Consider the following 24,344-nt stretch of genomic DNA (forward strand, 5'->3'; position numbering starts at 1 on the left):
CCAATAGGGAGATACACACAGAGACATTATATATATATATACATATATATATATATATATATATACACAGACACATATATGCCTGCATCAGAGGGCAGGATTTGGCCTAGATCTTACAAAATGGTAGTTTGCAGTTGACTTTCATGTGTGTTTATGTCTTTAACAAATAGAACTACAGAACATTCATGTGTCATACATGTTCAAATCTTGCAACTGCAGCATGTATGAAACATCAGCATATAAAAAGTCATCACTGTATAACCACCTTTTTTTTTGAAAAGTCAGTGTCAAAAACATAAAACCCAGTTGATTTATTAAAACCAGATACACTGTTTAAGTGCTGAGGTGGGCATTAGCTTTCTGCTGTTGTAAGCAAAAGAATCTATTAACACACAGAAGGTGAAAGTGGCTCAGAAAATGAGAAACTCTCTAATAAGGTACTTGAAGCTTTACTAATACTGTACCTGACACTACAGTTAACTGAACACCAATGTAAACACACCAAGGTACAGGTACCAACGGACACCTCTCACAGCTGTGCAAGCAGTGGGCCCCATCCTGCAAACACCCCTGGTTCCAGAGCTTCCTCTCAAGGCTGGTCCCACTCTGTCCTACTGCAGCACCCAGCAGCAGCCCCGACTTCTGCCAGCATTTGTAGGACAGGTGCCTCAGATTTCAAATGGATGAAAATCAACCCTTCATCTCTTTAGGCTTGAAAAGGTGGAATAGCTTCTGAAAAATCTTGTATAAATACTTCTCTAAAAGTATTAGAGGTTTTCAAATTAAATCTAATAAAATATTGAACTGCTTTTAAATTAGGCAAATAGTGTTTGCGCTGCTTTTTGTAAAAAAGTAACAATATTCCTTTGCAGTGAGTTAAACATTTCCAGTCACTCTTCCATTTACTTTACAGAAAGTAAGAGGCAGAACTATGCTGATTTTGTTGATGCAATCACCTGTGGAGTTCTGGAACTGCCCCATGGGTTTTTGTGTAGTGACACTGAATCTTAAGTTCATCCCTTTCCACAAGTCTTTCCTCCAGTTTGTTTTATTCTGGTTCTTCACTCTTCTCAGAACCCCCTCCAGCTGAATTATCTGCCTCATACCTTTTATCAAGAGCATCTTCAAAAGGTCTCCCACTGCAGTCATAGGTTTTACTTGTACATCCCGTATGTGTTCGAATGCGAGCTCCTGGCTGGTATAACTGCATGGCTGGGCGATCCTGGAAGAAAGGAGGCATGATTAACACTCTGAGAAACCTCTGAAGGATACATATGTGGGATTTTAAGTGATGAATGTTTGTGAAGAAAGCAGATGTTGTGTTAAATCATTTTACATATCCTAAACCCAGGAAAAAAAATGGAGTGTAATGAAAATTGACTGAGTCTTTAATATCTGTCTTGTTTGTAACGCTATTCTTGGGAGCCAGGCATTTTGAGTAAGTTAAGAAAGCTGTAAAATTTAAAAGATCCTATGATACATGATCCTGCCCCTCTACTCTGCTCTCGTAAGACCTCACTTGGATTATTGTGTGCAGTTCTGGTGTCCTCAACATAAACAGGACATGGAACTGTTGGAGCAAGTCCAGAGGAGGCTATAAAGATGATCAGGGGACTGGAGCACCTCCCGTATGAAGACAGGCTGAGCAAGTTGGGCCTGTTCAGCCTGGAGAAGAGAAGACTGCGTGGAGACCTCATAGCAGCCTTCCAGTATCTGAAGGGGACCTACAAGGATGCTGGGGAGCAACTCTTCATCAGGGGCTGTAGCGACAGGACAAGGAGTAACGGGTTAAAACTTAAACAGGGGAAGTTCAGGTTAAATATAAGGAAGAAGTTCCTTACTGTGAGGGTGCTGAGGCACTGGAATGGGTTGCCCAGGGTAGTGGTGAACGCTCCATCTCTGGCAGTGTTCAAAGCCAGGTTGGACAGAACCTTGGGCAACATGGTCTAGGGTGAGGCGTCCGTGCCAATGGCAGGGGGTTGGAACTTGATGATTTTAAGGTCCTTTCCAACCCAAACCATTCTATGATTCTATGATTGGACATAAACAAGGAGAAATAGTGCTGACAATTATCAAACACAGTATTATGGGTGAAACTCTGAAAAATATTGCTACTTTCACTAACATCAAGAACAACAGCCTGTACACTTGCAACTCTGCAAATGAATGAAAAATACAAGCATAAAAAAAAAAAAAAGACAAACCAGAACAGTTTAGCAGGTAACAACTGGAAAATTATCCTATACTAAACTTCACCAGAGTTTGTTTTATTCTTGAAATTTCAATATGAAAACACACTGTTTAGAAACTCTGCTAAAGGAGTCTTTTCCTAAATAAGAATGTTTACTCTCACCAGTTTTTTAATGTTATTAAGTAACCCATTCACCAAAACCTGAGCTTTCAAACAGCGTATTTTAAGACAGTGGCAGAGCACTGAAACTGTTCTAAATCAAACCATACTAATTTTCAATTGCCTTCGTAATTTGAAGTCATTCTAGTCTGTTGTTCTTTCATTTTCTTATTCCTAGTATGCATTTTCCCTTTTTCTTTCCTTTTCCTTCACCTTTGTCTTTTTTCCTCCACTTTGTTTCTCCATCTCTTTAGAGCAGATAACGAGGTTCACTATTGGGCCATACAACCAGATTATTCTAGGTAGTACTCTGTAGTATGGTATGAAATGTCTGACATCCATCTTTCTGCATCACAAACAGCTGCATAAAGCTGGATCCTCTTGACAAGTAGTGCCCACTGAAAGTTTATGGTAAAGCGTCCAAATGATTTTTCATATCACAGTACCTTGTAGTTTGCATGAAAGCTAGCACAACTCAAGAATTTGTGCATTCTCACCCTCTCTACACAATGGTCTCTGAATTAGCTATTTACTTAAGTCCTTAGAGTTCCTTTACCAAGCAAGGCCTAGCCAATCCATAATTCCCTTACGAGCTGGGTAATCCAAGTAAATTTTTAAGACTAGCATGCCACTTTTTTAAAATTTCATTACAGATCAGGAGTATGACTCTTTTCAATATGCTTGTAAAATACAAGGCTTCCAAGAATAGCATTCTAAAAGTGCTAGGGTTGAAAGGAAGATAGACAGTCTTCCCTATATATTGTAAGTATGAATGAGCAACCTGTAACTTTATTTTAGCTGCTGTTGTCTTCTGATAACAACAGAAAGAAGTCTGTGTTTGAGTGAAAATGAAAGAATTACTTTTTTTGAAAAAGTATCTTCATGCTGAATTTGAAAAGTAAAACCTGTGATCTTGAAGCATATTTAACTAATGAAAGATTATCCTAAATGAATAAAAGAACCTTATTTCTTATGCGCTCCTTTGTGGATGCCATGTCATCACACTTGTCCTCTTTACCCAGTTTGTCTACTGCCTCCACAGTGAAGCTGTAGCTGTAGTTCCCTTTCTTTCCTCTGTCTTGATTGTATCCTTTCCCCCATTTCAGCTCTTCTTCATTCCTTCTCACAAACTTGTCAAACTCATAGTGAGCTCTATGCTTTCTGCCATCATCCAATCGATACCTTTGTCTCTCAGGTTCTTTTTCTCGAAATCTTCTCTCCAAATCTCTTTGCTCTTTGTCACTGTCATTTTGTGACCTATGAGTATGCATAAAAAGAGAGAAAATCCAAGCAATTAACAGAACAAAAACCAAACCTTTGGAAGATTATAATACAAAGCCTTCGTTTGACTTCAACAATGTTTAGATCAATTGCATGGAAAGGCTGTTTTCTTCTCATTAGAAAGGGGTTAGGTGCAATTTTCCTGCATTCATGTATGTCCAGCCCTAGATGATGCATTCAGTTCAAAATAGCAGACAAAGCTTTACAAGCAAAATTAGATGATGGTGCAACTGTTGTGGAAGGCCTGTTCTTCAACTTTTATTCTTTCTAGCAATCCCATAAATAGTTCCCCAATGCTCTGCACATAAACACATGCTTTATGATTAGCTCTCGTGGCCTGTTCTTGAGGTGACTCATGTATGAGTAAACCCTTGAATGGGAACATTCAGGGCCTGAAGGAACATATATCAATTTTTAAAGTTTCATGTCTCTATTTAACAGAATTTTTATTCGCCAACACTACAACCTGCAGAAGGCATTTGTGAAATTAATAGTTATGTTCCAGGACTTTGTTTATTACGGCTCCAAGTAATTTAGCCTACCTTTGCATATTTCATTTAGGCAAAAGACCATTACCTTACCACAACATAATACTTAATCTCTGCTATGCTGCAATGGATTTATATTATCAAGATTATTAGTCTGCAACATTCTGCTGCCTGTCTGATACAATTCTCAGCTCTCTCATTCACTTCTTTGTTCCTGTTCAGCAAGCAGGTGCTTCTTTCATACAGCCAAACTGCAAATAATGAAGAAAGATTACAGAATAGATTGAACTTTAAAAGGAGCATAGACACAGGCAGTTTCTTTTTATACATTACATATGGATAAATACTTAAAATTGAAACCGGAAAGTTGCTTTTGACAGTGTGCTCATGTTTTGGGAATCAGCCAACAGAATCAGGGAGAGTGGTGATTTTCTAAGGGTGCAGTGATCAAATAGTGATATGCTTCCCATTTAGAATGGTTTCATATCAATAAAATTGTATCTTTTTGTATCATCACTTTAAAAAAAAAAAAAATTGTGAAAATTGTCAGCCTCTGCCATGAACTTGGGCATTATTGGGGCCACCAAGACAGGGGCCCCATCTCAGAAAAATCTGGAGGTCAGCAACAAAATCTGAATGACAGGTAAATTATTCAGCATCTCAGAAGTCTGTGCGTGTGTCAGTATTAACACATTCACCAAGTGGAAGCAACATCCCAGCTGTCACAGACATGTGAATCAACCACAGTTAGAGAGATACTGTACCTGTAGCATATATATATACATATATAAAAAATACTATGTTAGCTTTCAAGGGATATGTGGCTGTAAGTTATTTTGTTTCAGGTTTAAAAGGTTATTCTAGACACTAACTCCAAGTCCTAGCAAGGCTCAGAGCATAACTTTCCAAAAAGCCAGGATGACACATCTCAATGTGTTGCTGTAGCATTGGCTGGTACCTCTCTCTTCCTCTGCCTGTTACTGTGGGTGAGGAAGGAATGGATGCACCTGGAGATGGGCAGGTGACAGGGATACAAACTCCAGTTCAACAGTGGTTAAAGTACATTTCTAAAATTGAGTCATACCAAACAGGCAGGCAAGAGAGGAAACAGTGAGGAAAAGCAGCTACAAAGTAGAGACACAGGAGAAAGTTACACAGCCAGAGAAAGAGAAAGCAGAAATTAATGGAAGGGAATAGAAGCATACTTCTGCTTCGTAGAGTTTCAAATCCCTCTGTGTCCATGTACATTCACATACCTACTGAGGTTTTAATCTGTGGTAGAAAAATATTGTTACTGAGCTTTAAGATACGGTTTCAAACAGGTAATTCAGTCTTCTGAACACAGAGCTGGAATTTAGTTTATTAAGTGATTTCTGAGTCAGTGACAAAATAGTTTCAATTTTAATTCTTGAGCCAGGTGAAATAGCTCACAGTTTGCAACCTAATCACATCCACTAATAATCATGATGAAATGAGGCCTTGGAGAGACAAGGTAGTACTTACTGTACCTGCACAGTCAAAAGGATACTGGTTTGCACCTGGGAAAGTAAGGCATCTTAGCTAATTTAGTCTGACATCAGTAATGGAAGGAAGGCCTTACCTGATGGGGAACAGGTGAAATAACAATGAAACTCTGAGTGCATTTCATGCAGAAATCCTTCCAATCTGGGATTTCAAAACATTTCACAAGTAACAAATTGCATCCACTAATACTGCCATCAGGTCAGCAAGCTGTTACTAAAAACCTTTTACAAAAAGGACAGTGAGAGATTTGATCACACACAGAATGAAACCAGTTCTTTGCTGACAAAACACCAGTCAGTGCATCAGTTATATCCTCTTGAAGCCTTGAGATGAAAGCATTTAGGATGTAAAGTGAAGCCTAAAAGAGAAATATTACTTACTTTTCTTTAAGGTCTTTTAGTGAACCCTCCAAAGACTTGGATCTTATACTCCCAGATCCAGGTGATTTTTCCCATTTGTTTTCCTCAATGTCAGCTTCTTCACCTTTTTCTTTGTGCTTTTCACTGGCCAGTTCATCTCCTTTTTCAGGCTTCTTGAGAAGCTAAGAGATATTAATTTACATTATGAGGTAAAATTACTCTCCTCTGTTGTAGCAGACATTTTAAGAATGTATTAAATATACTGGTGGCATATTAAGATTGAAAATATTTAAATGATAGGAATGTATTTTACAAAGTTTTATTTATTTATGAAATTTAAAGTTATTTAAAATTGGCAGTTTACTTTTGCTGAGGAATGAAAGTCATTACCAGGCATTCAACTGCACACTTTTAAATATGCTGAGAATACTGCAGAAAGCACTTATCTAGTCTCTCCTGACTTTTAAAGACATTAATATGGTCTTTGATTTCTTAGAAATCGGATAATAGAGCTCAATGTTACTGTTAATTAAATAAGAAGTAGAACTTCTACCATACTACAAAGAGATCAGTATTAATACTTCACTTCTTGAAATACTGTATATAAAATATGTGTCATGTGAACTACTTTGGATAGACTGGCATACAGAAGTATGTCCTTAGTATAAATACACCTTGACAGCAATACAGACTGAGGAAAATATCACATTAGAAGAAAAGACTGCATTGTATTTTCACCTTGGAGAGAAAGATTTTCAAGAAGCCTCTTCATTTCCTGACAAATAACCCACACAGGGCTTGAGCATATCTAGCATTATAGGAATAATCTTTACAGAAGGACCATCTCTCTTAACATAGCAGGAATAAGCAGAGCTTCTCATGAGCCTTTTCATTTCACCAGTTTTTCTGAAATGAGCACAGGTTATTCTTCTCTGATATTTAGAAGTTCTCTAATATTTCCCTCTGGTAACATTTTCCTCTTCTGTCAGAGATAGAGCTAGCTTTCAAGGTTACCACAGATACATCATAAATACTGGGGGGTTTTGGACAGTCACTTTGAGGAATATATTTGAAGGAGTAAGTCTCTTTCTTCTGAACTTCTAGAGTGGTTTCTTATGCCCAGATATGAAAAAGCTCTAATTTGGCTTCAGAACTATTTTTATACATTTAGGTGAAGGAAACTGTTATCCAGAAGAAAAAAGAAATAGGTCTGTGGCTTCTCAACACGAGATCTGGAGTGAGTCTGTGTGTCCTTGCATTAAGCTACAGCCTCTAACACCAATTTTCCTCTTCAAAACAGCCTATAAAGCTTTTCTAATACCACAAAATTTAGTTCAGATGAATAGGCTGTATCTATATCATCTTATACAAATAAGGTTTTAAATGTCCAGAGTTAACAGCACAAAATACACCTGCCTAAGTGAAACCATTAAAACCATGTCCATTTAGACTGTTATTAAGGCAGCGCAGCCTGAAATTAGAAAGACTTTGTTATAACTTGGTTAAAGCATGCTATTAAAATACATAAGCATAAACACTAAAAACTCTCTGCAGATATGGCTAGAGGAAGATTTACATGACATGAAGTATTAAAGCCATATTTGCAATAATCTTCCTACATGCTGGCACAGAACAATTTGGGTATGTCAGGTTATGTCAGCATAGAAAGCAGCAGCGCTGTATTAAAGACATCTGAGTTACCTGCCATGACTGCATCAGCACTTTATAGGCTGGTATCTAAGTAACTGATAGTTACTTAGTAACTGATAGTACTAGTAACTGATACCTAAGGCAATCAGCTCCACTTTCAAACAATGTTACTTAGTCAAAGTCCTATGTTACTTTCCCTTCCAGTCAGAACTGGCCTGGTATCTCCACACTATACTGAAGCACACTAAATTAAACAGTGACATAGCAAAGGAAGTTCTGGATAATTTCAACAGAAGAACATTATGTTTTCATAAAGGTACCTTGATCCTTATTTCTTTTTCAGAGATTTTCTTCTGCTTTTCCACTTCCTTTCTTTTACGTCTTTCTTCTTCTCTGCGCTTCCTTTTCTCTTCCTCCCGCAGACGTTTCTTCTCCAGTTCTCTCCGCCTTCGTTCTTCTCTTTTCTCTTCTCGTATTCTCTGAAGAGTTCAAAATGATTAACTTTGAATTGTCCAACAGAAAACCATGTGAAACATAAATGTTGAACTTCAGGCAAAAGTCTGAACGTACCTGCTTTTCTAATTTTCTATTTTTAATATATTCCAAAAGGGGTGTTGTTCTTCTAGCTAAAACACAAAAAATTTGTGATGTAGTGTTCAACTCCTAAAAAATGTACTCATTACTTTAGTACTAACCCCTTTTTTATTAGCTTGACCTGCAAGGGAGCTAAATAATTAATAAACCTATTTGTTTTACATATTTTTGAAGGCATTCCTATCATTCTGCTTTAGAAACACGCTGTTGCTTTTTTGCTCTTAGGGTTAGAAGCAACAGAGATAAGTTGCATCATTATTTAATGTTTAAGTAAAACTCATATCTTTTCAGTTCAAGATAATGGGCTTTTTTCTTTTCTCTTGCTCATCAAACAGTTATTTCACCAAAAAGGAAATAAATGTGTTCAGAATCCGTTCCTACCATTTAATTTTGTACATCAAAACCCAGCTATATTGCTGTTCATATGTAGCCCATGTAATCTCACACAGCACTTCTCAATCCCAGGTTTCAAAGTACATCATGAAGGAAGCATTTTCGTTCTCATACAACATTTCCACTGAACTACCATTTAGCCTTCACCTCTCCAGGGGAAAACAGGATGAATAAGAGAGAAATGGTTTGTTCCAGTAACACAGCAAAGTATCAGCAGATTCAGTAAAACTCTGGCTTCCCAAATAGCAAATCAAATGCCTCATCTGCTGGATCACACAGCTAGTCTTATGTTACAGAGCTGTCTCCGCACTCTGAAATCCAGCCTAAGTCACCTGCCTGAACCATCCCCAAATGCTACAAATACTCAGAGAACATCAACAAATTCTGTGTCATGTATAGCATTCATGATTTACAGCTGTTGTTAGTCACAACAAATTTTGTCAGTCTTAAGATGTCCCAGGATAGAGCTACAAAAAATGCTTACTACTAGAAGTTGCTCTACAGTTATGCATAGGATTCTTCCTCAAACCTGAAGAAAATTTCACAACTGAAATGCATGGCAGGATTTGGGAAAAAATAAAAATAAAAAAGGAAGAAATAATAATAATAAAAAAAAGTTTCAATAGATTTGAAATGGCATAGCTAAAATGTAGATACAATTCATTCCAAAACACCTAAGTGTTTTTCTCTTCAAAGTGTGAATATTCTGAGAGCAACCCATCCATTAATGATAAAACCTTGTTACACATTTATGAATGAGAAGGTTTGAAAGGACTCAGTATTTATTTTTAGAAAATATCAATGGTCAAAAGCAACAACCAAAACCTTCCCTACCAGGCCCTCAAGACCTGCATCTCTGCTTCTCCCTCTCCAGCTCCATTAAGTTCTCCTGTTTGAGCAGTGTCTGCTTCTGGGCACTTTTACATGATGAGAGTGATCACAAATTGTAATTGGAGGGCCTGGGGAAAGGATAAGCTGCACTGGGAGTCCTGAACAACCCTAGCCATGACTAAGGCTGTGGTGCAAAAGGTTTACTCAGAAATTACAACTGTAAATTCAAGGGAGAGAGGCGGTGTGATAAGTACTGTCAGAAGAGGAGGGCAAAAAAGAATGTTTCTCAAACCTGACTTTTACCCATCTTATTTAAGCGCCTTATTCCAAATAAAAATCTAACAGGTTTAACAGGTCTTTCTTAAAATATTTAAGAAATTTTAAAATAAAATAAATTACAAAATGAGGACCTCTGTCAGCAGTGACTTTTATACTTAATCCTGCTCTCTACAAACAAGCCAGAAGAATGAGCTTATTTTCATCTTGTTTCAAAGAAAATTTGCTGTATCTCTCTCTGTCATGCAAAAACTGATGAGCTAATGTATCTAACATGATGCATGAAACATGCTGGTTTGCAGTAACACTACCTGGAAAGATCTTGAGAATGTGAGGCCCACTTCTGCCAACAAAGTCCTGGGCATATCTTTCATTGACTTCAAGTAGGAGTTAACACCTTTACAACTGGACATACAACTAATCCTTCCCATAATTCTGCTATAAATTTGCTATCCACTGAAGTTTTATACTGCTAGCAATAGCCATAGTTTTGAAGAGCAGAAAAAATAACTAATTTGATATCCCATGATTTAACAGAAACAAAAACCGAATACTCCTAATGTAAAGCTGCCTTCACCCAACATTCTTATTCAGAAATCTGCAACTCTCATGACTAATCATTTTTGCTGATATTTATAAATCTTTCTTGTAATTAACTGCAAACTTTCTGTGAATTGTAAACTTCTTGGAAAATTTTGACTGCTTTTACTCTGATGTCAAATACTAGGGAAGATTTGGAGCAAATAAAAATTGTTGCGGAACTTCCCTATCTAGAACTGTAACAAACAAGTTCTACTGATAACAGGATTATTTAAATGTCCACACGTCTTACTTTTAAATTTCCTCTAAATTTAGTTCCAAAACTCTCCAGGCAACACTCAAACAACAGCAACAAGTGGTGAAACAGCTTCAAGTTACGGTACAGGAGGTTTAGACTGGATACTGGGAAAAATTTCTTCACCAAAAGGGCTGTTGAGCACTGAAACTTGCTGCCCAGGGAAGGTGGAGTCACCATCCCTGGAGGCAGTTAAAAGATGTTTTATGTGGCACTTAGGGTCATGTTTCAGTGGTTGACTTACAGTGCTAGGTTAATGGTTGCACTCAATGATCTTAAGGGTCTTTTCCAACCTAAGTGATTCTATGATTGTGTTCTTATGATTCTAATCAAAAGAGGTGGCTACTTTTACACGGTAAAAAAATAATATTGAAGGTTGTTTTTTCTTCCTATTCAATTGTCATACCTAGGGAAAGACTAAGTGTACTGCACATTGTCACTTAGAGATACAGCACATCACTATTCCATGTCATCCTGAAAGCTGCATAATAGCACTGAAGATTTCAATGTTGCTCGTACTAAAGATTCCCCCCAACACTGTGAAACTCATGCTGCATGCATACATAAAACAAGGTGTTGCCTTACTTTCAAAGCTTTTGCAGAATCTTGAACATGAGAACAGGGATCTTTCCATGTTTCTCAATAAAAGCAGCTAGTACCAATGATCAATTGTTAAATAATCAGCTATTTTAGCTTTTAAAAATAAATCTTCCACCTTTTAATACATCTGAGAACATTCAGAATTATTAAGGACCTATTTCTCAAGCTACTGTGCATGCAAAACTTCCAGTAAAGTCAAATGATTCCATGCATAGAGACTTAATAGGTAGGGTGTTTCCTGCCACAACTTGGCTGGATAACAAAAATTTAACTGCGATAGTCCCAGTCTGTTAGACTGAGCAGGTCAGCTCTTGCAGGTAATATAATAAAGATATAAAAATAAGATACTTGAAATTCTCAATAGTAAGAAAAATCAAGAAAACAGACCAATGAGTTCCCTTGTTTTGGCCTCAATCTCTCCCAAAAGAATCTCAGGATTGGCACAGATTTTCTCTTCATCAGCACAATAACTCTCTAAAAATTTCCTATATTCTGGATCTGTGAAGAAAAATTTTTTGATTAATACTTTGCAGGGCATCACAGAAATGGAATCCACTGAACACCTAGAAAATATGTTTACCGTCTTCAATGCTCCCAGCTTTAGCATCTTTCTTCTTCAGCTTCTTTTTTGAAATCTTCTGGAATGGAGCAAATTCAACCACTGCAGGATACTCCAAACCTTAAAGGAGATCAGTGCTTAATTTTGTGAGAGGTAAACACTTTCCCCATATTCAAGTAAGGTTTTCAAGTCTTGAAACTTGTGTTGGGCAGTCTAACTTGAAATCAAAGGTGAAGGCTTCTACAATCCCATCCAAACTTCTAATAAAATTATTTTATATTCAAACCAAAATACATTTGTATTTTAATTATATATAGCAACATTGAATAGTTTTGGACATGCTAACAAAAACTTTCAAAATGATGTCTACTGCTGCACAATAAATTTCTTGCATTACCATTTATAATTCATTTTTAATTCTTCATTGATTAGAAAAACTTACATAAAATCTCAGCCTGACAAGTGGTAAATACTGCTGGGATATGAATCTGAAAGAATTGAGTTGCTTCTGTAAAGTTTTGTTGCCAAAAAGCTGAAAAAGTAAATAAATGCTGGGTGATATGCAATAATAAAACATACCACCTTCTTTCAGAACCATAACTGTAAAACTCAACATGTAAAATTGTGTGAAACTTCATTTCTTTCTGTTTATGATGGACTACACAACTTCTTGACTGTGTTTACTGGCATGGATTCTGTTTTTAATTCTGCCTTAAAACACTGGATTCTTCTTTAGACTGGAGTCAGAACTGTGTGTAACTTCCGAATTTTGACTGGTTTCCACTTGCAGCAGGTCCAAGATTATACTTTGCTGAAGTCCACTGAAAACCAGGCTTAAATCTGTTAGAACATTTGTTAACCTTATTGAAGCTGGTAATCCTTGTTTTAATTTAGCCTCATAAATGCAATGCTGACAGAAGCCTCACCAGAGGGCATATTTAATCAAAACCTGTGCTCTTTATTTGCACAATCAATCATGCCGAATTGGCCGGCTGTGTCCATGCTCAGTTTTGTAATATACAGAATATCCTGGATTCAGTAAAGCATAACACTGAAGAATGTGCTCAATTTGGGAAAAGTGAAGCCTTGGCAGAATCATAGTTTCTTTCTAATTTGTTTATCTAAAACACACAGAATTTGAAATCTGGGAATCACACACTGTGTGTACAGAGTAGACAATGTCTACAAAAGAAACCCACGTGCTTACTTCTGTTTCATACAATCCATGCTTTTTTTTTACAGAAGGTATGCATGAAGGAGGCAAGGAACTGCTAAAGGGAAAATGCCATTTCTTGGCTATGGCAGTTTCATTCATGGTACTGTTAAGAGACCTGGATTTATCCATACCTACATTACAGTTTTTCCTTACTATTGAGTAAACTTTTGCAGACTGAATGTTCTAAAAATGGCAACCAATTTTGTCGATCTTGTTCTTGGAACTCCAATCTAGATCCCTGCAAATGTGCTAAATCATCAGGCTGTACATACCTCAAAGTGGGCAACCAAAATTATGAAGTCTTCGTCTTGCTTTTTCAAAATGGGAATAAGTGGCACAAATTTATCCCACAGAAGTACACTGCAGATGTAATGATTCATGCTTGCAATGTGTTCAGTTACTGTTGTAATGCATTGTGAAGTCCACATAAGGATCTTAGTAAGATGCTGACAGCATATTGTTGTAGGTATAAGAATGCAGATAAAGCATGCACATCACACAGACAAGCAAGATTGCATGTCAAATATATTTTGCACTTCACCATTGCTCAAGTGCTAGATTTTAATATATGTTTAGGTAATTAGCTGTGTATCGAGGAAAAAAGCCATAACTAGCAAAAAGGAAGCAAATGAAAGTTCTATAATAGTGTATGTATATACGCACTTAACGTCTTACAAATAGTCCAACCTTTATTATCAATGAAGACATAGCCATCAAAGCGATCTCTAAAAAGAAGGATGTCCTCAGGATTTCTAAAGTTAATGTATGCTCTTGAGTAGAGATGAGGATAAAGGCTGCAACAAGAAAAAATTTTATTTTCTGTTATTTACTATTCTGTTCAGAACTACTAAGAAAGTAGAAGATCACACTGCAATTTTCATCTTCTTTGAGAAACAGCTACCTTAAACATGCATACTGAAGCCTTTACATATACAAATCTAATTTTATATATATATGTATGTATATAAAACAAAAAGCAACTGAACAACTGGGTTCCCAGATGCAACTGTGAAATTTATTCCGAACTGAAACTAATACTTCTAGTTTACTTTGTCTCCCTGAATTGCGGAGCATATGCTTCCATTGTGCAGGATCACATTTAATATATGATTATAAAATTAATCATATTTAATTTAATTTTAAATCTCAGATTTAATGATTTAAGAAACAGGAATAACAGCAGTCCTTTTGGGGAACTTCTTGATCATGCTAAGGAAGTGTTTTGTCACTGAAACAGGAGAAAGCAAGTAAAAGCTCCTAGTGAAAGGGCAGTTGCCATGCTGTCACTGTATTTAAAGAGATTTCCACCTTTAAGAAAGATTAAATAACCCAGTAATTGGCAAAATAATCCACTGAATTACATACAAATAAATAAACTCAATCTGACATACACCTATATCAATAGATATGAAAAGTCTAGATGTGAAGAACAATTACTGTGAAAATCCAAAGCATTTCTAGCAAAACAACAGGTACTTACCTAAACTAATTCTGATTCTTCCAGAATTTATTGGCAGAGACCTCACTCTAAGGGTAAACATTTAATGTGCCTAATAAAAACCTCAGGGTTGGCACACCATCAGTGAAACTGAGTTCATGTAATTTAATGAATTATCACACATCAGCTAAGTTATTGTGAATCATGGCATGTATATGTTTTAAACCCCAGCAACTGTGATACAGCGAAGTCTGGCTTGAACTATGTTCAGTGAATTCTGTGATGGCTTTGTATTATGCCAGGTTTTTGAACACACCTCAACACAAGCCTCTAACTTTAACACCCTATGCTCATATGAACATGGCCAGTCTTCAGACAAACTGAAGACCAGCAGCAGAAGACAATAAACACACATAGTTGCAACTTCATTTCAATCCCATTGCTATTTCAGAGGAGATTTCCAATTTTATGTTTGATATTGTAGCCAGGAGGAATGTGTTAAACAAAAACACCTAGGTGCTTTTTTTTTCATTTAGATGTAATTTTCATTTAGCTGCAAATACCAGCTATGGAGTGTTTGTACAGCATGCAGAGGATGTCTTCTAAGGAAGAGCTATTTCATCTATATATACTCTTCATATTTTTATATTCTAGGATGGGAATAGCATAATAGTGTAAGCAGGTACCCACAAAAATGCCTGCTAGGGCATGGCTGGGTCTATGCTCCTGACACGAATCAGACACTGCAGGCATGGCATGCTCCCTTATCCACCCAGTCTACACTAGTGCCACGCAGCTATGGGCCACTTGAAAGCATCCTTTGACAGCTTGACTAAGTGAGCATAGATGCACGTGGCTGTGCTTTGTCATGGGGTTCTGTAAACTGTTCAGAATTCTCTGGGATCAGATGTGCAAATCTCCAGTCTGCATATGCAACACAAGGTATCTCAAGAGTGGCTGCAGTTGCCACCAAGATGCAAAGCAAAAAAAAGTTGGTTCTCATATGAGTCCAAGTTAGCTGTCAGGGTGCTTAGTGTATTAAAGCCTGATCACTGAGTGTTTCAGACCCCTGTCTTAGACTTCTGACCCAGCAATGTGCAGTGTGCCTAAAAAAAAAATGCATAAAAGCCACTCTTGAAATGGGAAACTACTAAATCTAGCAGACTGAATGCTTGGCACTGGCTTGCATATTAAATACTGTCTCTTATTCCATGTTTCGGACATCTGACATCCAAGTGCTGCTCCCCTCTCTGGATTTTACCGTCTATCCATGAAGGACTCACCAGTGTGGCTCACAGCAAAGAATGAATGGGGCTTCACAGGGCCACAGGCACTCTGTGGCTAATACCCTCTCCTACAAAGAAATACTCCTGCTCTACTCATGTACTTTGTGTTCAGCAGTTTCTGGATAAAACACAGCTTTTGCTCTTCAGTTTTCCTTCCAGCCAAGTCCCACAAAAGGGCTGCGGGGCTGTGTGTGCCTCCTCCTTTTTTCAAGGAGCACGAATTTCATTCAGGATTTGAATGTGGTTTGAGGTTGCGCAGTTATAATCAGGCAGCTGGTTTTATTTTGCCATGTTTGCTGTTTATAATGCTGCTTTCCATTCGTATCATGGTTTGGATAGATGCACTGCATGTGATGTTGGTACTCTGGGATATCACTTAGAGCAATCTGATGGCAATAACACAGATGGGTCTGACTGTATACACTTCTGCAGTACAACACAGTTTATTTGGTTTTTGCTGTACATTAAAGGGTATTCAATCTTTTAGGTTACATGGGTTTCCATAACACTATTATCTCTTTAAGCCCTTATTTTTATGACAATTTTAGTAACAAACACATTCTAATAGTTTGCTTCTACAAAATAAGTTTTAACACAACTGTGTAAAAAGCTTGGTATACACAAAAGCCATTTTAAATAGGTATTTATAATATAAATAGCAACACGTAAACTATAAAACCAGCCATCACATCTTAGTAAAAATACTTATCTATTTATCAATCATGGTGTATATAGACATATACATGTATAGATCTCCATGTGTAAATTTGGAGTGTTAAATAAACTCCTTCATCCATTTTTATATTACATAGTAAGTTCTGATCAAATGAGTGATTTATCATCTATATTGTCATACCAAGCTAAAATCCACTGGCCTTCATGCTTGTCTCTCACCTTCTGTGGTCACTCACACAGCTGATGGAACTGGAACAATTTTAAATTAGTCTTTCCTTTTTAAAAGTGAGCACAATTTGCCCAGCAAAGCAGCATCAGTTGTGATGACAGACTGTCACTCATTCCATCCAGAACTTAGTAGTGGTAGTTCCCTCAAAGATCTAAAAATGCTGCCCCTTCAGAGCTGCAGGTTCCCGGTGCCATCCTACAGTGTTAATGCTATTTGCCTACAATAACCCTGAGCAAAACTTTGGGAAGAAGTTATGGAAGGAAAAGTTGTGCTGTCTGCAAGAAGCTTTATCACTGTCTGTGATACGTGGCATGGCACTGACTATTTGACTAGCCTTCATGTAAACAAAGCTCCTGTTCAGATCCCATTACTTTTACCTCGCAACACTATTAATGAGTCCTAGCACTCAGCATCAGCACCAGTACCAAGGGATGACCCAAATCCTGCAGGGCCAGAACTCAATCGCTTGACTCAAGTTTTAAAAGACTCAGAAATATTTACATGCAGACAAAAAAAAGAAAGAGTATCTGGAAAACAAAAAAAAAAAGTTAACATTTGGAGTCTGAGAACAAGATAGACTGTCAGGAAGGCAGAATCTTTATTATCAGCTATGGATAGTGTGCTTATTCAACAATCACCCCTAAAGGTCATAGAATCAGTGTTTTATTTGCACTTTGATGTCAATATACAAGAGAGAGTAAATGTAATGCAGTGAATCAGATGGATCTAAAAGAATGAACAAAACACAATGCAAGTTGCTTTCTGAATTGATTTTACTGAAATAGATATAACTGAGAAAGTGTGATACATTAATGACATTGCTTTATCAAATGAAACCTTAAAAAAATTTACAGCTTGCCTCTAATAAGACATTGTAAACTTAAAGATAACCTTTAAAGTGCAAAAACAGAAAAACTGGAGTTGATATACATGTCTTTTTTGGTTTGTTCTCTAGGTGAAATGACCTTGGAAATAAGAATGTAGGAACAATTATACTCAAGACCTCTCTAGTTCTCTTTCCAGCAGCAACTAGTGGATGATGCTTACAAGTAGCTTGTTAAAAAGGAGAAACTGTACACTGACACTTCACCTAGTATATCATTTCAGTTACTTGCAGTCTGTGGACTTTGTAATACAGAACTTTTTCCTTGTGTTCAATCGGTTTTCATAAGTAAGTGCCTAACTGCTCCTCAACTATTTTCAACCTCCACAATTTCTGGCATCAACTTCTGGCAAGGGGCTGCGTGGTTTAACAAGGTGTTCTGAGAAAAAACCCAAACCAACAAGCAAACAAAATCAACACAAAAAACAAAACGCAACCGAACATCAAAACAAAAACCAAGTCTGTATTCCTCAGAAATCTGAAGGAGCTATTAGAAAATTCTGTTATCCAGAGTTTCACATGACAGGGTTACACTGAAACAATACAGCAAATCTGTCTGCTCCCACATCAAAACATTTGCAGGCCCTCTTCTCTTTCCAACAAATAGATCCTCTTCACTAAGTAGCTTCTCCAAATCATTCTCTTACTTGATAACATGAAATTTGCTTTTAATCGTCTCTTTTTTTCATTATCACTGCATTCCCTGGATTGGTTGCCACTATGCACATGGTACACAATCTAGAAAAAAGCTCATCAGTGAAAACCAGAGGACACTGTAGAGAGAACATGTCCACCTTGTGCTGTAGCTCTTCCTGTCAGCTGAAATGGTGTGAAAACACATCTAGAGAGTCTTCTGAAATTCTGTGAACAGCTTACTGCAACACAATGCTTTATACTCAGAACAGAGTTCTCCAATGGATAAGAGAAGACTAAGACTCAGTGGAATAATCTTGTCTCTAAATTACAATTTGTAAAAGTTGACTTTATATTCTTGAGTGTATGAACATGTAAAGAGTTAAATCATAAACACATGCACAAGGCTGTGCGTCAGCATTCAAACAAATGGGGCAAAGTGATCCTGGGCCAGTCAAAGAACAAGTAACCACTCAAGCCAATACTCTGCAGAACCACAACTAAATGCCTATTGAAACTGTGTCGTTTGATGAAAGAAGTTGCAGCCACACAAACCTTGACAGATTAACCCATTCTGAAAAACCACACCTTTTGTATGAAAGTATAATTTTTAAGAAGCAAGATGAAAAAATATGAAGCAGTTCATGCTGAAAAGTTCAAACGTATATGAAAACACTTTTTTTGTAGAAAGTTTAAAGTTTTGAAGGCAGAAGAGAACATGAATCCAAAACTCAGGAGAGAGAGAACATTCTTCTCCCAGATCATTCTTTTATCATAGGGCTCATACACAAGACTAAAGGAAACTGAAAATCCAAGTAACACATATATAAGATTCCACTGTTAAAAAAAATTAAACATGTATATTCTTTGTTTGCTTGAAGTCAGGTAGTAAAACCATATAAGAAATACAGCTTTATTTTCTCCAGACTCTATACTTTTAATCACCAAGATCTGCTTTTCAAGCATGTCCTCATCCCTCTACCAGAATAAACTACTGTGTAATACAAGCAATCTAACAAGCTTTTTTATACATACATACATTCTGCCCCTAGCTATATGAAAGCACATGACAACACAGCATGAGAGAAAAAAACAGTTTCATCAGTAACCTGACACGGGTGCAATTAAGTAAGTAGGCAGTAAGATTTTTGATACTCAAAAAAATCTTGTGACATAAAAGCAGAGAGAAAAGGAAACTTCATACAGACAGCTGTTGTCAGTGCCTTCTCTTTTCTACAATGGCTGACTCCCTAAATTCCTATGCCAACAACTGTTCTCGAAAACTGTAATCTTTTAAACTGTTTTCTGGCATTTGGGTAGCCAAACACACTCAGGACAGAGAGATGCTCTTCTTCAGAGAAATTTTGCTTTGCCTTTGATATTTTCCCCATATGAAATGAACAGCTGGGACAGAAGCATTAAAGAGACTCATTTGGAAGTACAGACGACAAACTTCAGAAGAAAAATGTAACTACGAAGACTTTCAATCATACTAAATGCTTCTCTTTCCTAACAGTGGTTCTACCAGGAAATCTGAAGCACCATTTTGTTTCTGTGCACTGGTGTAACTTTGTAAGTCACACAACTGCCGTAAAGATTCGCTAAGTAAGACATGTTTCTTTCTGACTGTGGAACTGACTTTGACAGATTATCTAGTCAGACTTAACCACCTAATAACATAGCGGTGGCAAGAAGTGGCAGCACCTTTTCAAACAAAATCAACCCAGGAACCAGACTGTTCTAAGCAAAATTGGTCACAAGCAAATTCCTACACAGGAAAGGCTATCTGCTCTGGGTGGGGTCACCCCTACCTTTAAAAGTTGGTTAGCAATAAACACCCAAGATCCCTCTCATTAATCGAAAGAATCTTGTGCCAGTGGAGGGTGATTCAGTGCACGCTAAGGCTAAGAAGGGCAAGGAGGATCAGTTTTCCCGAACACATGTAGATGTAGCACACAGGGTATTTTGTTCATTTCAGTGGTTAAGTTCCTTCTCTTCTGGAAATTGTGTTGTTTGAAAGGGAATTATATTTTACTATGGTGATACTGAATACATAAATATAGCAGCAATTTTATTTTAGTTTTGCTTGAGACAAAAATGAATAAAACTGAATTATTTGAAAACCACATAAAATAAATACACAAACAAGTAAGCAAACAAAGAAATTAAGCTGAAATGGCACTCATGAAAAGAATTCCGTGATGTCTGCCCTAGGTTGAATCTTTCTCACAGCCAATAAAACAGCCTGTTGCATTTTACCAATGAAGGTTAAAAGAGACGTCAGGGTTTCAAACCAAATTATGCCCTATTCATATACAGAAATATTCTGGTTTAAAAATCACCAGTGTAAAAGAAAAAGGCAGGAAGCACTGCCTCTGCATATGTAGCCAGCTTTTCAGAAATATTTTAAGTAACCTAACAGAACTAACAAAAAGGGAAAACCAGGTGATTCGGTATGTCCAAAATACCTTAATTTGGCTTTAAGCACCTGAAAACCTACATAAACAGCTCATCCTCACCTGGGATCAGCAGTGCAAAACTCAAAATAATCATGGGCAGGGAGAGGATGTAGCTGTTCCTCCAGCTGCTCCTTAGTTAGACAAGGAGGAAGGCGTCGAATAACTACCTGCACATATAAAAGAAAAAAGGAGATTTATCTTTGATCTAAATACTGTAGAAAGAGACTAAACAAATCATGTGACTCCTCCTTAAAAACTGTTCCCTGAATAGTAATTTACCTTGGACTTGCTGACAGGTGGAACAATTTCCCTATCTCAGTTTCTGCTAAGGCTGTAAAACTGTAGGGTAACTGAACTATTCTGATGAAGAGCTTGAGAACCACTGTAATTTAACCAGTAACAAAATATTTAACGGATGACCAAAAAAAAGAAATACATACTGACAACACAGCATCAGTATACCACTTATAGTATCTCTTAAACTAACTTTTAAGTCCTTTATTACAACACTAGCTTTGTGTATTAGGTTTATGTGTCCAGGTTCTGGCAGCAGGGGCTCCAGGGTGGTCATTGTGAGGAGAAACTGGGGCTAGCCTGTGCTGGACACAGAAGGTTCCAATGGACCCACCACAGGGCACAGCTCAGCCTCTGCCAAGACAGTGGCATCTCTGGAAAAGTATTTTAGATGGGACAGAAAAGGCTGCACAGCAGCAGAGGAGTAAGGGGAAAAAGCACAAGAAATGGCTTTGCAGACATCAAACTAAACGAGGGAGGGGAGGAGGTGCTCCAGGTGCCCTGAGATTACCATGGTGAGGACCCCCTGCAGCCCACGGAGGTCCACAGTAGAGCAGATAGCCACTTGCAGCCTGTGGAGAGCCCCATGCCACAGCAGCTGGACATGCCCTGAAGGGAGTTTCAGCCTGTGAGAACCCGTGCAAGAGCATGTTTTCTGGCAGGACCTGTGGCCCACAGAGAAGGAACCCAAGCTGAAGAAGGCTTATCCTGAAAGACTGCAGCCCATGGAGAAGACACATGCTGCAGTAGCTCATGAACAACTGCAGCGGGTGGCAGGGACCCCCGCTGGAGCAGTTCATGAAGGACTGTATCCCATGGCACGGGCCTCAAGGTGGAGCTGGGAATGGGTGTGAGAAGGAAGGGGCAGCAGAAAGGAGCTGTTATGTTCTATCTACAACCCTCATTTCCCACCCTCCTGCACTGCCTGGGGGCAGGGGAGGGAGAGCCTAGGAAGGAAGAGGCCAGAAGGTGTTTTAATCTTTGATTTCTTCTCTTTTACTTAGCAATAAAATAAATTTTCTTCAAGTTACATCTGTTATGCCCGTGACAACACTTTGTAAATCATCTCTCTGCTTCTACCTTAACCCATGTGTTTTTCTAATCTTATTTTCTTCCCCTGACCTGCTGAGGAAGGCATGAAGGAGCGGCTGGCTAGGGATCTGACAGGCATTAAGTCAACCCACCACATTCAGGTAAAATGGCCAGTAATAAAGGCCAGCAAACTAAATGAAAACCTTTGGGACACAATGATGGCAGCACAGACATCAGTAAAATGGCCATCAAACTTCAGGCAATCTATTTCCATTTCCCAGCAATACCTGGGTTTAACTCAACTTTTAAGCTATGGTGATTTTCAGTTTTTCAATTTAGAAAACGAGAATAAATCTAATCTCGTACTACTCTACGCAACGCATTCTTTGAAAAGTGCTAGAATAAAGCAAAGGCGAGAGAAGCGCCCTGGTCCATGCAGACGCTGCTTTGCTACAGCAAGTGCCAATCTCGATTTCTGAAGCGCTAAAGGCGACGAGGAACGCTGCCGGGGATCTCGAACACCTGAATTAACAGGCACCCTCATTCTTCAGACGAGCCAACATCCGTTTAAACATCTGAATCGCCTGAAATTAAGCCTCGCTCTGTCGAATCAGGCCTACCTGCGACGTGCTCCCCGCTGCAAACTTCCTCTGGTCCTGCGGGATCTCCCACCGCAGACGCTCCGCTCCCGCCTCCCTCCCCACCAGGGGCGAGCCCCGGCACCGCCCCCCCGCCCCGCCCCGCCCCGGTCCCTCCGCCCGCCCGGAGCTGCGCCCGCGCCCCCTCACTTTGCTCAGAGCCGTTTTTTTCTCATCTCGCTGTCTACCCGGCGCCGGCAGCAGCGGGGAGGGCGGGGAAGGTGGTGCTGGCGGCGGTAGCTGGTTTGGCGGAGCCTCTGTGTCGCGACGCGGAGACTCCCGCCGCAGCGGGATGTCCATGGACCACTTCTCGCGGCCGCCACCCCTCATGAACCCCGGCCCGGGCTCCCGCTCCGACCGCACGGAGACCCCACTACCGCCCGCAGCCGAGCGGAAACCTCGCGAGAACCGGCCGGTAGCACGGGGGAATCTCGCGAGGCTTCACTGGGGGAGAGCGGGGCTCCGCTGCCCCACCCGGTCGGCGGTCGAGGCTGTGAGAGGGGCGTGCCGCTGCCGTTGGTGTCTTCATCCGCATCCTCCCGGCTGCTGGGGAAAGGCGGTTTCATGCACCCCGCTGTGCCCGTGGGGGAAAGGACAGTTAAATTTGCCCATTTCTCTCTTGTCATGGAGATCTGAGCTGTCATACCATCAGGTCATAACTGGAAGAAATAGTAAATTTTATCAATCTTTTAAACTATTCTGTCAATTAAAATTGCTCTATAAAAGGTAAAAGGAAACAACCTAAGGCTTATATTCATGACTGATGTTAGACAGAAGACCCAGCGTGCAGCAGCAAGCTTTTGCTGTTACTTTATCCATCTGATGGCCTTGTTGGTTACAGTCGTTCATGATCCATAAGGACAGATGTAATAGTAGCCTCAGAGCGGATCCTTTAAAGGATGAGACTTGCCTAATCAGTAGCTGTTAAGACACACTCTTTACAGAGTTTTGTGAAATAGGCGCTCACTCCTCTAATAGAGATAACAGGGTTTTACTGAGGGTCAAAGTCAAGAAAGCAAAAGCAACAGCGCTGGGCGTGTGACCATAGCCAGAGGCACACTGATTAATATTTGTTACAGGTTTATATACTTTCAGTATTGCAATAGCCATATACATATTCATAATTCCCGAGTATAGGCAGGGAATATTATAACTAGCTCCAGGAAATTGTTATCATAAGTCTCCTCCTCTTGGTGTCTGCACACTGCTCTCCGGTGATCGTGAGCAGGGGTCTTGAGGATGAAGTAGGCAGTCTACCTCATGCTGGCAGGGGTCTTCAAGATGAAGTCAGCAGTCTTCCTCACTGTACTTTTCACCTTTGGCACAGTTGGATGCCCCAATAATCACACAACTAGCTGAAACCAGCCATATCTGTAAGGTTCTGATAGCTGCCAAAGATTTAGAACAGCGTGACCTTCCTGCAAAATTTATTGCAAGCAAAACAGGACGGGCAGACAAGGAACATCCAAAGCTAGCAGATGTTCGGGAGACACCCTCTCCAATCTAACTGATAAGTAGGATGGTGTGAAATAACTCAGTTATGTTTAGTGGGGCCACTAAATCCTGTTATCTTACCACAGACTTACAACACAAACATTGTTCTTTATCTTTGACTTAAGCTAGAAGTACTTTAAACCTGTTTTCCAGGCACTAGTTTACTTCGTATCAAGTCATCGTGTCCCGTCCCCCCACCTCCCTTTTACCTTTACAAATTCTTTTGCTATGTGACCCATTTTTCTCAAGAGTTCTGGCCATTTTCAACTTGTCTAATCTTGTGGCTCTAGTGAGCTTTGTTTCCGTTATTGCAAACTCAGAGTTATA

At 38.9% G+C, this 24,344-nt stretch overlaps 1 protein-coding gene across 4 annotated transcripts; it reads right to left on the bottom strand.

The window, feature by feature from the left end:
- Positions 1 to 667: 667 nt before the first annotated feature.
- UPF3A (UPF3A regulator of nonsense mediated mRNA decay) lies at positions 668 to 22,931 on the bottom strand. 4 transcript variants are annotated; one of them, XM_061472674.1, is made up of 10 exons: positions 22,674 to 22,931; positions 20,620 to 20,726; positions 13,644 to 13,750; positions 11,762 to 11,860; positions 11,569 to 11,679; positions 8,223 to 8,278; positions 7,973 to 8,131; positions 6,024 to 6,184; positions 3,533 to 3,607; positions 668 to 1,222 (listed from the first exon to the last, which is right to left on the bottom strand). In XM_061472674.1, exons 1-10 carry the CDS (start codon positions 22,851 to 22,853, stop codon positions 877 to 879), a joined length of 1,401 nt encoding a protein of 466 aa, XP_061328658.1. In that variant the 5' UTR covers positions 22,854 to 22,931; the 3' UTR covers positions 668 to 876. The 4 variants fall into 4 exon arrangements, 3 of the variants coding, with proteins under 3 accessions (XP_061328658.1, XP_061328660.1, XP_061328659.1); XM_061472675.1 differs by having other exon boundaries at positions 1,011 to 1,222; positions 3,369 to 3,607; XM_061472676.1 differs by lacking the exon at positions 13,644 to 13,750 and having other exon boundaries at positions 909 to 1,222; positions 3,313 to 3,607; positions 22,674 to 22,803.
- Between the last annotated feature and the right edge of the window lie 1,413 nt (positions 22,932 to 24,344).

The sequence above is a fragment of the Pezoporus flaviventris genome, unplaced genomic scaffold (assembly GCF_033815535.1).
Source record: "Pezoporus flaviventris isolate CSIRO_AGI_PZ_B2104156 unplaced genomic scaffold, CSIRO_AGI_Pfla_v1 ptg000072l, whole genome shotgun sequence".
NCBI classification, from domain to species: domain Eukaryota; kingdom Metazoa; phylum Chordata; class Aves; order Psittaciformes; family Psittacidae; genus Pezoporus; species Pezoporus flaviventris.

Bases quoted from the DNA above. Each gene is read 5' to 3' on its own strand.
- UPF3A (XM_061472674.1), bottom strand. From the start codon at position 22,853: ATGAGGGGTGGCGGCCGCGAGAAGTGGTCCATGGACATCCCGCTGCGG. The intron at 13,751-20,619 runs GTGAGGATGAGC...TTCTTGTTGCAG, and splicing joins TTTTGCACTGCTGATCCCAG to CCTTTATCCTCATCTCTACT. The intron at 6,185-7,972 runs GTACCTTTATGA...AATATCTCTTAG, and splicing joins AAAAAGAAATAAGGATCAAG to CTTCTCAAGAAGCCTGAAAA.